General features: G+C 40.5%; 1 protein-coding gene across 1 annotated transcript in view; it reads left to right on the top strand.

The window, feature by feature from the left end:
* The window catches only part of LOC117539583 (neuron navigator 1-like), an 81600-nt gene that overhangs the window by 37431 nt on the left and 26830 nt on the right, over window positions 1–17339 (top strand). The window contains 2 exon segments of the mRNA XM_034205799.1: window positions 535–879; window positions 16477–16627. Of these exon segments, the coding sequence (XP_034061690.1) occupies window positions 535–879; window positions 16477–16627 (496 nt within the window).

The following is a 17339-nucleotide window of genomic DNA, read 5'->3' as shown; positions in this document are numbered from 1 at the left end:
TTCTCACTCAGTTCCAGGACTGAACTGGCAGCAGTGAGCCTCCATATTGATAAATTATCCATCAACAATGGATAAAAATACTCCCATGCTCGTAGCCTTTGCAATATTTATTTGGGTGAATTGGTTCATATGTTATGTAACCTGCAGACACAGCCATTTGGAGGACATTTCTTACCCTGACCCACTTACAAGAGTGACTAGGAATCTTTGATATACTCCATTCAGAATAATAGTGTAAAGTACATGTTTTTGGGTTTGGTCATGCAAAGCAGACCCCTCTGTCTTTGTGAAAGTGTTGCGTAAGGAGACAGGGGGATCTTTGTTGCTCTGTAAGATCAGAGCTATCAGGCCATCCTTCTCGTTGTCTTTGGGTCCTGAGAGGCCACATTTCTAGCTTTAGTCCCTGAAGACGATACGCCACCACTGCTGTATCTGGGTCAACAGCGACTCAATGCCACTATGGGTTTCTTTGAAGGACTTCTGAAGATAGTCAGCTAAATGCTTCAGGTACACTGACCCTCTATGTCTCTCCAGCTGTATGGACAGCAGTAATGTGGGCTATGACAGCGATGAGACCAACGCTCGCAGCATATCAAGCATGTCCAACCGCTCCTCGCCTCTCTCCTGGCGCCACGGCCAGTCCAGCCCTCGTCTCCAAGCGGGAGAGGCCCCCTCCTCCACGGGCGGGGGGTACCAGGGGAGTAAGAGCTGCTCCCAGTACACGGCGCAGACGATGCCCGCCCGCTGCTCCAGCCGCCTCAACAGCACGTCTCGCATCGAGCTCATCGAGGGGTTGGACGACCTCAAGTCTGGTTACCTGAGTGACAGCGACCTCCTTGGAAAGAGCCTGCCGGATGACGACGACAACCTGGCTAATGGGTAAGAGTATCTGAAGATAAGCGTGGGTTTGCACCTCTTGTCACCATGACAACATGATTAAATCAGTGGCTGCGGACGACTGCATGCCGGTTTGTCCTTTAGGTCTGCACCTTGTTACTTTGAAAAGGTCAGTTAGAAGTTGTTGCATTTACTCAAGCAATAAGGTGATTAGTGTCCTGCTGTTATGCTGATTATTGTTCCTGCATTACGATTAGGATGCATATAAGCATTTTAAAGTTTCTATCCCAGCTTTGATTTTAAACTCATCTCTTTTATAGTATTATGTATTGTGAAGTTTTTAAATGAAATAAATCCCTTCATGCAGTCAAATACTTGCTGGTTGAATAACATTTAAGCCTGTAAACACTTATGTTTCACATAATGACACAAAAGCGTTGAACCTCGATCATTTTATGACAAAACTTCTTCTGCTTGTGGGTAAACATGTTAAAACAGTGCTTTGGAAAAAGGCTGCTACAAACCTTAATTTTCTTTCCTAAGTTTGTCTGGAACATCACAATTTTTCCTCCTCCTCTGATACCCGTGGTTTAAGCTAATATTATGGAATGCTGCATCCTACAAGTTGACATGATTGGTTCCTTTAATATGTGACACATGTGGTATGTTTTTAGACTGTCATTGGTGCACTACAGTTCCAAGCCAGCCATCGTAGACTTATTTGTTCATGTATGATATGCCTTGAAGTATAAAGAAAATCAATATGGACACGTTAACAAGGTTTCAAACTTGATTTTCATTGGAGAGGGTTATTTATCATTCAACAGTTGTGCAGACAAGTCGGAGGAAGTAAGCTTTTCATGCCGACATCGTGGCTTTCTGCTTTGTGTTATCTCATCTTTTGCACTTCTATCAAAGAGCTTTCTTCAGCAGTCTCTTTTTTTCTTCTTGCTGTTTAAGGGTTTTTCAAAGTGCCCATAACATTATCAGAGGCTTTTTTGCTGACTGTGAGAGAGAGAGAGAAGGCCTTCAGAAGTGTTTTCACTGAGGACTTGAAAGCACATCAGGTGTCCTCTGAGTCACAATAGATGCTCCCTCGTCTCTCACTGGTATAAACTGTGGAGCTTCTGCATCTTGTAAAGATTATATTAAGAGGAGCTAGATTCAAACAATACTTTCCTTTTTTTAACAGGAAGGCTGCTTCTCACAGTTTCTCTTCCTCATGTTCTTCACACTCTGCTTATTCTCTTTTATTATCACCTCATACATCTTGTCCTCTCTACACTTCTCGTATTCCTAGTCTTTGTGTTGTCATGTTTCTCCTCTTCTTTCTCCTACTTTGCCTTCTTCACCTTTTTTTCATCTTCTTGACCTTCACCCTTGCTTCCTTCCTTTCACATCCCTTGTGGTCTTTCTTTAATTCCCTCTCTCAAGACAACAGCTGAGGCTAGAGAGAGGGGAGAGAAGGAATCCAGGACAGTTCTCCAGTGTGATTTAGCAGCTTTATCGCTGCTGCACATGCAGTGGGATTTAAGCTCAGCCCCTGGAGCGCTCACTAGTCCCTACTAGCCAGGTCACGTTTTTACTACCGATTGCAGCAAGGACAAGGAAAGAGATGAGACACATTTAGATGAGTACAAATTGGAGCAAAGAAGAACAAAGCTAAAAAGGAAATGGGTCAATCAAGTTTCGTCACATTTGAGGCTGAGGTGAATGAGACCAGCATCGTAGGAGTGCTATTGTGAATGGTGAAAAAGAAGTCTTGCAAGTGTTGTAGTAAAAGAAACACGACTACAAGCTCCATGTGAAAAGGTTTGGTATTTTGTCAGGAGAAAAGTGAAAAACACCAGACAGCAGATAAGGTCAGGATTAATCGGGGATTATGTCTTTTGGGTCCATTCCTCACAGTAACATCCGTGCACTCAAAATCCATTTAAATCTCTCCTGTATTCTGTCCCTCGCTGCGTCAGCACTTATGTGGTGGTTCAAATGATTGTGAGAGGTGAGTTGGGGACTCGCCTCTGCTTTGCAACACCACTGGCACTGAAGATGCTAATCATTTTATGTAACTATGTTGAAAAATGCACCATCATGCTCAGCGTTATGACATCAACAATCCCTACACAGGAATGCAAGCCAGGCGATCCAAATAATAGAACAAGGAACAAGTGAATACATATTTAAAAGTGGGGATGCAAGGCATTGGCCAATGTCCACTTTATTTACTGTCATCGACCCATCTGCAGATAAGCTGAGATGAGCCAATGGCACTAGACGATTATCTGTTTTCCTGTGACTTGGTACTGTTGGCTAAAATACTTATCATTGAATACTGTAGGTTATTGCATGATGCATGGGCTTTTGTAAAAGTTATTTTTTCAGAAATGGTTGCTTGTCATTGTCACAATATTTTATTCAATGAAGTTTCATAAAGTGCTAATTCAAAGCTTGTATGATGAATGGCTGAAAGACAGTAAAACATTTTTAATAATGACACGAATTATTTGTTTCCCTGGCACTGAAGGGGAATAAAAAGCAGCAACAGAAAATTCTCATTTGTTTTGGCGTCAGCCAAATAGTTATTCACAACATAGGTACAAGCAAAGAAATGAGCAATTGATGCCTATTTGTTGACCATTGTGGCCAGGGTTTTTTAACCTTACATTTTGGAAAGCCTGCATTGCGACCTTGTGTTTATCCCGTTTTTCCTGGCACTCCAAGAGCACACATACTTATTTATAGTTACAGTAAGTATACAGTGCAACCAGCCATTTATTTGTCCTAGTCCATTAACCTGTTTTCAAGGTGATTGTGAGGCATCATGATGGGTGCCATGGGCCCCCACATTAGCTTATTACCATTTACACCAAGGGGACTATGGGTGTGTTTGGATACATACATGGTAATGTCACGTGAGTAATTATAGGATGTAGTGGCTGCCAGAGCACACCAGGGGCTATTTGGTCAATGACCTTGAGTAGGTTGAATGTTTATTTTTGGAACACTGTAGAAAAACTCCTTATTTGTATGGTTCACTTGCCTGTGTTTGGATTAATTTCACTGCAAAGCATCCTTGCTTTTCTTGCAGGAATACTGGAATGCTGTTCTCTATATCAAGAATGAATCCTGCCTCATAAATACAGCAACAACCTTTGGTGTATATAACTAGCTAATCCTGTTATTGTAGCAGGCACTTGCTCTAGTTTTCTCCTTACAGTAGGCTCTTGCAAATTCTGTGTTCCATTTGCATTTCTAGGCTACTGTACATCCCCTGTCACACACTCACAGCTCGGCTCATTGAGAACCATTAGCTACCAGCCCTTGAAAATAGATCAGGCTCCTCTTGCGTAACCATGGAAACCAGCTGGTAATCGGCTGTAAGGAGAGGTGCAATTTCTGTTCCCTTTCACTGGAGCCTCAGTTTAACATATGTATGCCTTTCATTCATCTGAAATTAGCCCCATATATAATTAGTAGAAAGAGACTTCTTGCTAATTAATAATACTGTTGGTGATCTATGTTGCTTGTGTAATTTATAAGACCAATGGGTAATGCTTGAAACTGTCTGGACAAAGACTAAAAGTGTTGAATGAATAAGACACAATGCATGTTGTTTATCAATGCATGGAACTACAGCACAACGCCTGATGTCTAATGGATATTGATGAACCCGCAGCAGACAGTGCTGGGTTTGAGGCTGAATGTGAACACACTGACAGTAATCACTGCTGCTGTGTGTCTGCCTCATCAATAATCTGAAGCCACATACATCCCAATCTCCTCAAGAGCTTTATATTTCCATCAGAGAGCAATGATTGCTTCTCTACAGCCAAAACACAGCTTAATGCTAATCGGGTTTGGCCAAGTTAGGATTTTAAAAAGCCTGTTTTATAAATCATTAAAGTAGCATATCTGTTTGTTCCTGGGAAACTGGGATTATCATTATGAGTATAACTGATGGTCATTGCACAATATAGCATACATACCCACAAATAAATGTCAACCTTACACAAAGCTGCATTCTCGATTATTGGCCATTAGAGTACAGAAGAAAACAAACGGTTTTTTTTCTTCTTTTTTCTTCTGCTTCATAATGTTTTTGTTAATGTAAAACAGAAATGTGCCTATTACCGCATCCGGCAGACATGGAACACAACCATTAAATCACCGGCTCGAAGACCTGTAGGCAATTTTCGCCCTTTACAGACCAGCCACACCACAAATATTCAATAGTAACTGTGACTTTGGTCACTTGAACATAGGTCCCTTCAATTGTTTACTCTTGTTTGAGGCAGTGCTTTGGTCTTTAACCGGCCAGACATTTGACTTTCTTCTAAAACCAGACACAACCTTTGTCTGTCTGCAGTTGTGAGGTTAGGCTTAGGAGGTTAGGTTTATAAGGACTTATTCCCTAAAAACTTTGGCTGCTGGTGCAGATGATGTTGTTTAGAGTGGCTCTTGAAGGCGATGAGTTCAAATGGGCTCAAAATCTTTGCTCTTTTGGGTAGTTTGTACAAGCATCCCCTCTCACATTGTGCACAGAAATGTGATACTACTTTAGATGTATCAATAGATTGTGAGGGTTTACACTTGTTTGCATTATGTTACGTTGTAAGCTGGTTCTAATTAGTGGTCCACCACCACTACAATAAACAGTTAAATCGCTGTTTCCCTGGTACAATAGAAAGTATTTGTTGTTTTAGATTACATGCATATTCATTCAGTATAAATCTTTACTGCAACTGTTACCTCAGACGTGGTAATCAGACGCTGTCTGCTCAAAATGTCTTTCATTTTTTTCCTTACACTTAATTTTACGAGACTGATTTCAACTTCTTCTCAGAGTGACTGTGTTTCCTGTCTCTAGTGTTGAGGTAGCTACTAATCTAGCCTTGACCGCGTCACGAATCATAACTGCTTCCTGTGGTTACCTTCTTCCCACCGTATTGGCAGAGTTTCACCATCACTCAAATGATATCATCTCATTGCAAGCCATATTTAAAACACTGCCCGAGCAGTTATCAAATTATATTGCTGGTATATGGTCAGTTTTTTCCATATCTGGTATTCAAATTATTACCACTATTCAGCCTTCAGTGTCATTTATTGTAGTGTTCAGTCAATTATGGTTGATATTTTACAGGCACTCGGCTGTATGTAAGGCTGAAGCACAGGTTAGTTTTACATGTCTTACACAGATGTTCATCTGGAGAATTAGTTGTTTTTCCATACTGTCATGTATTTGATGGGATACATTCAAGTCTAATGTTTGTAGCAGAACATGCCTGAGCACGATTATTGTATGTGACAGATTTACGTGTTTTTTTGGCAGATTAATTGTTCCAAACATGTGAAATTGGAAGATCTGATCTAAAAAATAAGGCAAATGTATTTCAGCATTTGGTTTGGCTCCAAAATCCTTTGCTGAAGATTTGCTGAAGAGTAGCAGCAACAGGAACTTAGCTGCAATAAAGAGCTATTGTTGATGACTGCAATGCATCATTAGACGCTGGGGTCTTGCATAACTTTTGGGCTTGTTTTTGTTGCATCAGCCTATCTTAAATCCTAAAGGACAAGAATACTAAGACTAGTGATTCTGTATAGATAAACAGGATAATCCGTCATGCACCAGATTTTCATTAACCTCAATTGGTTGGAAAATTAGGGTTTGACAGTATTTCTTATGAAAGTCACTTCCAAATGGCTACAGTAAGCGTGGACGGCCATTGCTAGACCTGCTGCTGCTGTTGTACGAGCATTAACAGATGTTTTCCGGCGACTCAGAGCTGTTAATGCACTTTTGAAACACTGTTTTGTAACAATGTTTATATAGTAAATCTGTTGTGCCTTGATACACATATAGTATACATAGTAACAGTTCAATTAATTTGAAGTTATATTTCTGGCTACCTCACATATGAAAATGGAATGTTTGCTCTCCTTTTAGCTCTGTGTTGGTTCCCTGCCAACTCCAGAGGGAGTATATGGCTCAGTTAGCTGCTAAATGTTCCTCTATCCTTTGATCACAAGCTAGTCACAAATTGTCCGTTTGGTGCTGGACAAATAGTGAAAAGCCAATGTATTGTAGCTTTTTTGCTAAAAACAGCTGCTTTGAAGTCGTGAGCTGTAAACCAAAACAATAAAATAAAAGACGGTGTCATAAAGAGCTAAAGGGAAAATGCCGATCCTCAGTAGGTGTCTAACTACGAGTGGCCCCTTTTTATCTCATCATCATTTAACTATTGTTCATTTTTGTATTATCGATCAGAACAAAGACAGAGGCAACTGGACTTTATATATTTATACATCATCTCTTTTGAAACTGTACAAAAGAACGATACATAACATAATGCATTTATACATATATTTGACCCTTTATCAAAAATAAAGTGTAGAAACGTCTTTTTGGGGACACAAATGATTTTCAAAGAATAATTGATAGATTGAATAGATACAGCTATTCATCTGGGAAGTTTATTAGGTTTCATGATGGCACCTTGTCCTGTTGTAACCTAACACATGACCCAGAACAAGCCACATAGCTGATTCATTTAGATTACGTATTGTGTCAAAGACATAATGCAGGTGAAACCAGATAGTGTGTCCTGTTCTCTGCAAGGTGACAGAGGGTTTTTGGGGCGAGGATGTGGACATCTGGGGATCTGGACTGTACCATGTTGTGTTTTATATACAGCAGCATACAGGCGGCAATGCAGAGCAGAGTAAGGAGGCTGGTTTAGCAGCGTCACACCTCTCATCATGCGGCAACATGGATCAGGATGTGCTGCCATGGCAACCGTCTTCCACTGACCCACTGATGGGCTGCCTTGTGTGTCAGTGTGATACTGTAGCTGCTGAACAAATATATATGTGGAGGATGTGCGTGTGTGTGCATCAACTGCTGGTTTGTGTGTGTGATGGAGAGAAAGAAAGAAAGAAAGAGAAGGATGGGGACTAAAATAGACGGACAAATAGAGAGAGGAACACTGGTGTGAAGACGACATGCTAACCACTTAATTAGATTGTCGTGTAATTGGCATTGTGGGGGATAGCCGTGTTAAGCTATTGTTTGTGTTTCCATTTGTGTCCTAGTTTTGGATGTACAGTTGTAGTGCTTGTCGAAATATTTTTCATTCAAGCAGTTTTTCCTGAAATCTGCTATGGAATAATTAATGATTGCCCCAAAAAGAACAACCATATTTAAATCCTTTAAAGCAAAAGCATACACTTGCATGGTATAGACAATTATACAAATTAAAAGACACATTCAACGTGGTCATTTCAAAATGACACATTTTGTACCCTTCACAAGACACCGAATAGTGTCCATATCTTTGCCTACTGTATTTTGTAGATAAGCCCATAGCTTAGTTTGCTCCTCTGGCAATGTCATATCCATGGTAACCATAAAAAAGCTTTGCCCATGCCAGTGAGTGGGTCTGTTCATAGCTTGGCATGTTCAATATGAAAGGGAGATTTTTAGTTTTCTAAATATTGGAATACATTACAGCAACACATTCTGTAATGCACAAAGGGGTTGATGTAGTCTTCTGATGCTGGATCTGTGCCTCTGGCAGTCTGTGTTCAATTTCCCTTTCCTGCCTGGGCTGGACCTTTCTATAGTCACTGAGTGATTCTTTAACTATGGAAGCTTCACACGTTTTCTGTCCCACATAAACCCATATGCTCAAAATGGGGTTTTGGCCTCTGTTCTTTGGATCTCCGTAGGCGCTGCTAGGATTATTACAGTTAAGTGAGGCCACCACTTAGAGTTGTGTTAGGGCTATTGGTCTGAAAGAAAGGATGGTGTCTTTATGCCTGCGAAGGCTGCACACACACACACACACACACACACACACACACACACACACACACACACACACACCAACACACACACACACACACACACACACACACACACACACACACACACACACACACACACACACACACACACACACACACACACACACACACACACACACACACACACACACACACACACACACACACTAAAATTAGCTATTTAACTCTTTATATTTTCAATCTGAATTTCTTTTTCGCATACACGTTTGAATTGGCTAAAGAAAGAGCCATACAGAAAGGCACCCACTCAATATGCTTTCTGTTACCTAGACACCCAGGCTTAAACACAGCTGGGGTCAATATGGAGCGCTCCCTCCCAACCAGGGTCAGTGATATACCCCCAACACCAAATGTGCTTCCACAAGCATCCTCACCATCGTGAATAATGGACCATTACAGCAGCACCCTAGGGAGTATGAATCATGCCTGTATCATGTCTGCGTGTGGTCGCCTGGATGTGCAGTTTGGATCCCACCAGTGCGTAATGCTCTGCCCCAGGTGCAACATCTGATACTGTTTTGGCTCACAGTATTATATTTAAAAGAAAATGTGAATCATATGGTACCTGTTAATCTGTCATTCCCAATTCATCACTTTGTTTATTTGAAGTTGGTACAAAAATATCAGATTATCTGCTTAAAGTATGACTAATAAAAACTGGTTGTTACAGATTAGTCCATAATATACTGCTCTATGTAGGATTTGGCTCGGCTTCAACCATATGTGTTGACAATGCATCTGCAACTCAGACAGGGACCAGAGTCAGCTCAGTGTTTGAGTGCCATATCAATCAAGTTGATATTATTTTTGTCTTGTGTGGGTGAGATAAAAACTCAGGACAACACAACATCATAGCACAGCAAACTGTTTCAGACTGTCAGGCTGTAAACATGGCACTGCAGGAGTCTGTGAGTCTCAGGTTGAAGTGTGCATCAGTTGCATTGTGGGTACATCTGTGGGGGGAAGTTTCCTGTCTGAGGCTGATGGAGACTGTACATTTATTTTCCGGTTCAATAATCAGACGATGAAGTCCATTTTCTGAGGCATTGCGGAGATGGGGCGGCCGACTGCTTTCCCAGACGCAGTCATTGATGCATCTCAGACCCATTTACCATTTACCCATTTACTCCTATTTGCCTGGCTATGGTCAAGCTCAATACAAATCAGAATTAGGCACAGGGAAGATCAAATAAATGCAAAGGCAATGCTCTGCTGGCTTTCTCATCTGTAGTGCTTTAAGATAAATATACATAAAGCACTGAACACTTTGTTAATGCTCGCTTTTGAAATAATTCCCCATATTGTACTATTGAATTGAATCCATTTAGTAAAGGAATGTTTGTTCTTTATTTGCATCAAAGACTTTTACAGCCAGTGAAGTCCAATTGTATATATTTAAATGCCAAGTGGTGCCTCCTTTATTACACAGTCACATAGCTTTAACTCATTGTGCCTCCTGCTGGAAATCTGATGTCACGACACCACATGGAACAGGCTTTAAAGCGGTTCAAATTCATGCAGGTTTACTGTATTATTTTAGTATTTCTTAAATGAAGTGTTTTTCCTGGATATAATTTCACTTGACCAGAATGTATATCTTTTATGTGTTTTTTATGGAAATGTGCCTTCTAAAAATAACAATTTTGTAGCTGGTATATGCATTATTCTGTATGTATCCCCTTTCCACATACTATATGTTATGGCCTTGGGTTTCTTTCATGCTTTAGGTCAGGTCCCTAAGGTCTAATTTCCGGGAAATGTTGATAATATATTTTAGACAATGTTGTGTTTGGTGACATTTTGGGGAAATTACTTCCCTTTTTAAATATGAATGTGCTCCTTTTGCACACAAAATGAGGTCCATGAAGAAAATGGTTTTCCACTTTTTGCGTAAGACTTGACTGGCAAGCAAAGTTTCTAACCTCAATCTCATCCAACACCTTTGAGATGAACTGAAGCAACACAGTTTGAAAGAGCCAGTCCTTATCATGCAGCGCCAGCATCAACCTCACTAATGCGCCTGTGGATAAATGGGAGCAAATCCCTGCAGCAAGGTTCCCAAAGCTTGTGGAAAGCATTCCTTTTGGAGTAGAATCTGTTGTATTTGTTGGCTTTAAATACTGATATGATATGATATATGACATTTACACCAATCAACATGCTGTAGTGTCATATTTCTTTACCTTGACTCGTTGTTATGACCTATTAATGGTTCAGCTGCCAATTAGCGCCAAATGTTTAAAATAGTGAGGCAGTCCCTAAGATATCTTGAGACTTTATGTTATATTCAAGTACTTTATTTCCTCCAATATCTTTCAATGTATTTTATGTTTCACATATTGCTGCACAGTTTACTGCTTGAGAGGCAGACATCACCAATAGATCAGAAGCATTAAAGGTCAGAACATCAAAGGGGTTTCTGGTCTGGTAACCTCAGTACAGTACCGGCGGCTGTGGCTCAGTGGGTAGTGTTCTGGACTTCAAATCAAGGGATAGCATGTTCGAGTCCCACTGCAGTCAGCATGTCGTTGTGTCCCTGGGCAAGACACTTCACCCAAATTGCTCCTGTGGGGATTGTCCACAGTACTGAATGTATGTCAGTCGCTTTGGATAAAAGCGTCTAACAAATGACATGTCACGTACAGATCCTCATGGTCAGTTTACCTCCCACAGATGGATTGAATCTCTATTTACACAGTTTGTAAATGACCAACCATGCTGAGGATGTTTCTGACACAAGCCGTTTGGTTATCTGTGTAGGACAGCTGTTAGTATACAGTCCAAACATGACTTCATGGCTCTTTAGACGACAGCTTGTTTAGCAGCTCACTGACCCGGGAGAGATAAACAGGAGACAAGAGCAACACGGTTCTGTAAACAATTTATATCATTTTTGGCATGGACAATGCCAAGTTTTTTGTTTTGCTGTTAGAAAATAAAGCTCTGAATGAACCAACAGGTAGGAAGACAAAAATGTTTCATGTTTTTTTGTGAGCAGGCATACTTCTCTGCCAGTGGGACAAAAGATGGAGGTAGACAAAACTAAGTTTTATCAAACTAGCCTCTTATTCTGTCAAAGATATTCCGAGGAATGTCTGTATGGCTGGTTCAAACACCAACAGAAAAACAGTTGTTTAATTTCAACAAAAAGTAAAACCAAGGTTACATTTGGTCAGATACAATCTTTTGTCACTAAACTTTAACCAACCAAAATAAGACCAGCTTGACTTAGCAGTAGAGTGAACTGAATTTGGCCTAAGACGTGGACAGGGTGTAGGACCTCTTTGGGCCACAGCTTTTACCTCCTGGTTAGTTTACAGAGCATAGATCTGGTGAGATCATCCTTGTGAGGCTGTTCCACTGCTAATGAGAGGGGGAGGAAGGTTTTCCAAGGCAACTCATGCCTCACTGGAGGTCCTCGTGTCATCTGTGGATTTGTGGTTTGTGCTCGCAGTGATTCAGGCCCTACCTTGGACTGAGTTTTTCCATTTTCGCCCCAGAAGGTAATGAATGAAGATGGAACATGTTTTATTTTTAAACACATTCATCATGGTAATCTTTTTAGCCTGAGTGAAAGCCTGATTCAAGTTTTTTTTGTTTAGGCTGTCCAGACAGCCCTTTCGGAGCCATTGAGAAATATCTGAAACAAATTGAAGTCATAAGGCACTATTTCCAATCATTGTTGACTAATATGACCTTACACTGTCTACACTGGAAACAGTGAATATTAGAAACTTCACACCAAAAAAAAGCAGATTTGAACTCGCTGCTAATAATTCAGCCTTCAAACATCTGGCGCCCGCTCTACAGTATAAAGTGGGCTTATGTGTTTCTATCTGTGGCCAAGTGATAGGAAGCCATCTCAACTATTCTCATCTACTAAGGGTATTTTAATTAAAACAACACGGTACAACATATTTGCCTAATGTAGTGTTACATATAGGACTGCAGATGGATACAGTATTAGCTCAAATCTGGCATAATTCATCTCTTCTCTTTTCTGAGATTAATCTAATTGTATGCATGGTCCTTGTTGAAATAAATGCATCATAATACATACAAATCACCAATTTGCTGTAATTCATAATTTCACGAGAGATTTTATGGAGAACGCCTGAAATCATGTAACTCAGTAGCATGCTTCCTAGCTTCATAGTCTACCACACAGCTTCAGTTAATGTTTAAATGTGTGTGTCTCAAGAACCATGCCCAGTTAACACTTGTTAACACTTAAAAGCTCCCTCATAGAGACCACAGAATACATTTGTAATGCTGAGTAGCTAGTAACATGAACCTCAGGTGTAACACTGGTGAAATGTCCCTTTATTCGACTTTCTAATCTGTACTATACTCTTCTGTATGATATCGAGCAATTTAGTCCCACCATCGAGTCAGACAAGCTAATTTAGCGCACGTGTAACATTTTTGACAAATGTTCGGTTAATTTGGGTTACACAGTTATACCCGATTAAAACAATGCTTCATAATCTACACAAATAACTACTTTTGTAATTTAGTATTATAATTAATAGAGTCTTACTTTCTTACGAGTAGTCGTATCACTCCAATAACGGGAGGGTAATGGGCGTTACCATGGCTACAGCTTAGCTCTGCAGCCGTTGGTTATCACCTCTAGGAACATCAGGGTCTCTTTTCCTTTTTTTTAGAGGGGGGTGTTGCCTGTCCGGTCCGCAGACCGTTCTTTCTCCTCGTTGAATGGGAGAAGAAAAAAGGTGTTTCTTTTCTTTCGGGGGATATGAATTTGAATCTCAGTTGCACACGGATAATTCACGGAAGTTCTGCTTAAACCAGTCACAGATGAGCGGCCGAGTTTTGATCGTGGAAGTGCCTCCTTTGCGGTTGGAGCCAAGAGCTAAAAGGACTTTACTTTTTACGCCACGGTAAAAGTCATATTTCATTACGGGGTAGCGACTTTCCCGACATTTTTAACTTGTGAATCATGTGGGATAATAGTCAGATGTATTATTTTGCTTTTTTTTTAACATTCATGACTTTTGACTAAAGTGTATTTTAATTTATGGATGTAATACTTTGGGTATACAGTCTGTAGTCATGAATTGTAGACGAGGATATATTTGGGTAGTGTTACAGTTATTTTTGTAGGCTACTTTAATAATGACATTAAGTTTCAAAACAGAATGGATTAGTAAATCGTTTTATTTCTTTATAAATGTTACTGTTGAAGGGTAGGGTTAAATATGTCTACATTATGTTGACAGGAAGATGGAAATTGTGAAAGTGAGACTTTGTTGACTTGGCACTGTGAATTATAACATCTGTTGAAACACATGTTATGCTTGGAAGATACTGCGGTGCTGCAACCACAGCTATCTGTATAATAGAGGATGTCTTCTTCACCACTCAGCACAGGCATGCATCCCAAGGAGCTTTGTCTTAGCTCTCCTTTATGCAGAAAGGTTACACAGTGCCAAGTGAACTGCAAGATGCAATTTTCTTTTAATGTGTTCCATTTCATCTGGTTTTATAGTTGGACTTGGTGCTTATATACAGTTTGTCCATTCTGTGCTTGTTATTTTTGCAGTTTGCTACATGCCATGGTGGCAACCAGCACTGATGTGTGTGTGTGTGATTTCAGTGATGCTCAGGTCTACGTATGGACAGTGATTGTTTTGTCCCCGACCAGCTCCACATCACCAATCATCCCATCCTAAATCAAAACATTCTCTCAGCAGCCCAACTCAAATAATAGCGCGGACACACAAATGAGAGAGACGTTGGAGTTGTGCCACAGAAAACAAAAGTTAATTGCCACCCTATGTATGAAGTATGCACTTAGCTGGTGTACTCCCACCCTCTCCACGTCTAGATTTCACCTCTGGGAGCAGACACTTTTGGCTTGTAATATCAACAACACATCAGCCCTCCTGCCTCCTCTCTGGCTGACATCCCTGTGGGGTTATTCATGGCCCCTCTGTCGCCTCTGACAGAGGTGGTATTGTTCGAACATACCGCGAACATCTGGACTTGATGTAAATCAAACTTATTTTCCTCACTGATGGTTTGTGAAAACATAGTAGAATCCTCAAATCAAACATTCATCTTAGGAATTTCCTTGATCGTGTCAAACTGCGTCTTTGAGGTCACGTCTCTACAGCCACAAATCACTTAACTTGAATGTTTCTTTTGTGCAACAAAATGCTTTAAAACCAAAGTGTCAGGGTAAGCTCTTTCTTTGTTTTACAACTGCATATACAACTCGACTACGGCCATGTGATTAAATCCAATCCTGAACGTGTATCGGCCGTTTTTGTTTCCCTGTATTTTTCTAGGCAATTCAGTGTTCCATGCCTCTGCTAATTGCAGACTGCAGAGCCACAAAGAACATTTCAACTCAGTAGGAACGCAAAGGAAAAGTGAAAAGTACTGATTCAGCTTGAGCAGTGACTCAGCTTTAAATGGTCTTATTAATTTACCTTTACCGCCTTGTGTGTGCCAACAATGGATTACCACCTGTGGTTGCCAGTAGTAATGATGGGGACACATACTTTTGAGTTGGACTTGCGTTAAGCTCTCTTAAGATATCATTTTTAAATCGTATTATTGCTACTACAAAGCACATACAAATGACTTCCTCTTCTATTTTGTAAACTCCTCTCTGACCCTGGATATTTTAATTCTCCCGTGATGTTTCGGTTCACTGAAAGGCTACACCTCTTGTTGAACTCCACACAGTAATCTGCATTTTAGATGTATTTAGATATCATGTATCCAGAGAGCTGCTGCCCAGTGAGCCGTTTATCTACACTGTCCTTGTCTTCCTCCCACAAGAGGCCAATCTGGCACCATGTGTTTCAGGGAGACGCTGGACTTCATTGTGGGGTGGAGGGAAGGGTCAGCAAGAGGTTAGCAGCTTGTCACTCCGATTTCTCCTCATCCTGATTCTTTAGAGCTTACCAGACTGCTTTCTTAAACCCTGAGCTGTCAGTCGCCATACTTTTTATTCAGTGTGATTTATCAGCATATCTTGTAAAGTTTCCTTTGAAGCTACAGTTAAAGATTGCAGTTTGTTGCCCCCTGTTTTAAAACGTGCTGTGATAGGAATTTATTAAATTATGGCTAAGCTTATATTATTTAAATAGCTTCTTCAAATGTAAAAAATAACTCTCTTCTTTGGACAGCTAGTATTGCGTTTTCCATAAAATATTTGTGGTTTGCTAAAAGCTTTTTACCTCTGAAATGTTTATGAAGGATGGGTTGTTTTAGGTGAATGATGTTTAAAAATACAGGCATGGGTTTCTCTGTCACAGATTCTATTTTGTATTTTTTGATAAAAGACAGACTATGTTATAATAATCAGACTATGTTGGGTTTTTATCAGTTATCCAAATATATGTTATACATCATAACATCATTTAATTCAAGGAATTTCCTACATAGAAATACTAGAAAATACGTTTAAAAAAGTTTTGGAACAAGTACAAAGCAGAAACAATTGGATAATAAGTACACATAATTAATGCTTTATCATTGAAACTGAACAGTCCACTCTTGAAGCGCTGGTCACCATATGGTCTGCAGCTCTGATGTGTTAGTTGAAACGAAGCAGCTGCGGCCATGTTGGAATTACCTGCTTGTTTGAGCATGTGACCACCTCCAGTGACAGCTTACTGCAGGCATATGGACATGTCTCTGTTGCTGCCAGCCTTTGTTTTACCTCCAAACTGTACATTTAAACTCTGTACATTCATATTGTCGCCATGTTTGCTAAGTGGTCATCCTGTGTTGTTTCAGCTGGGATGAGAGCAGCTCCATCAGCAGTGGGCTCAGCGACGGTGAAGGCGATGGCTCCGAGAACCTCAGTTCAGAGGAGTTCAACGTCAGCTCCTCCCTTAACTCCCTCCCCACTACACCCCTGGGATCCAGACGCAACTCTTCTGCCATGGTGAGCTGAAATCCTGTGCCTAACACTCTCTGACAACCTTTGGCTTTCCTTTCATCACGTTATTTTGTTAAAGGATAAGAACATGGCTTTTCCTTAAAGGGGACCTATCATGCAAAATGCACTTTTGCACTTCTTTTATACATGAATATGTGTCCCCGGTGTGTCAGGGAACTCACCTAGTGTCAGAAAACACAACCCTCTCTCTTTTCCTCCATACCCAAATCTCTAAAAACGGGGCTGCAACGGAGCTGATTATTATTTGAATTTTTCTGATGTCAGAAAAGGGGTGCTCCGCCTATATGGGCAACTCTCCGCCTATCAGGGGAATGAGAGACCGCTCGAAAGCGCTGGAGACGCTGTAGTACATATGCCAGGCCTATAAGTCGCGCTGTAGTCTGCCACAAACGCAGAATCAGCCCTTGTGAAGACAGGGCTGGAAAAGAGCAAATAGAGCGAAATGAGGCATGGCTAAAATGCATTATCTGTTTGGTATTTTGAAAATAAAACTTCACAGACATGTTTTATATAGGTATGGCCCTACAATATATGTTTCAAATACAGCATTATAGGTCCACTTTAAAGCATTTTAAATGATGGGCTCTGGGATTTATTTTGTTTTGTTTGTTAAATATGCATCCTTTGTTTTGACAAGACCTCAAAAACATGCCACAGAACTCATCTCTGTCATTAAAACAAACTCTGAAGAGCATCT

This window comes from Gymnodraco acuticeps, unplaced genomic scaffold (genome assembly GCF_902827175.1).
Source record: "Gymnodraco acuticeps unplaced genomic scaffold, fGymAcu1.1, whole genome shotgun sequence".
Classification (NCBI taxonomy): domain Eukaryota; kingdom Metazoa; phylum Chordata; class Actinopteri; order Perciformes; family Bathydraconidae; genus Gymnodraco; species Gymnodraco acuticeps.
This window is presented reverse-complemented; position numbering and strand designations above follow the sequence as displayed.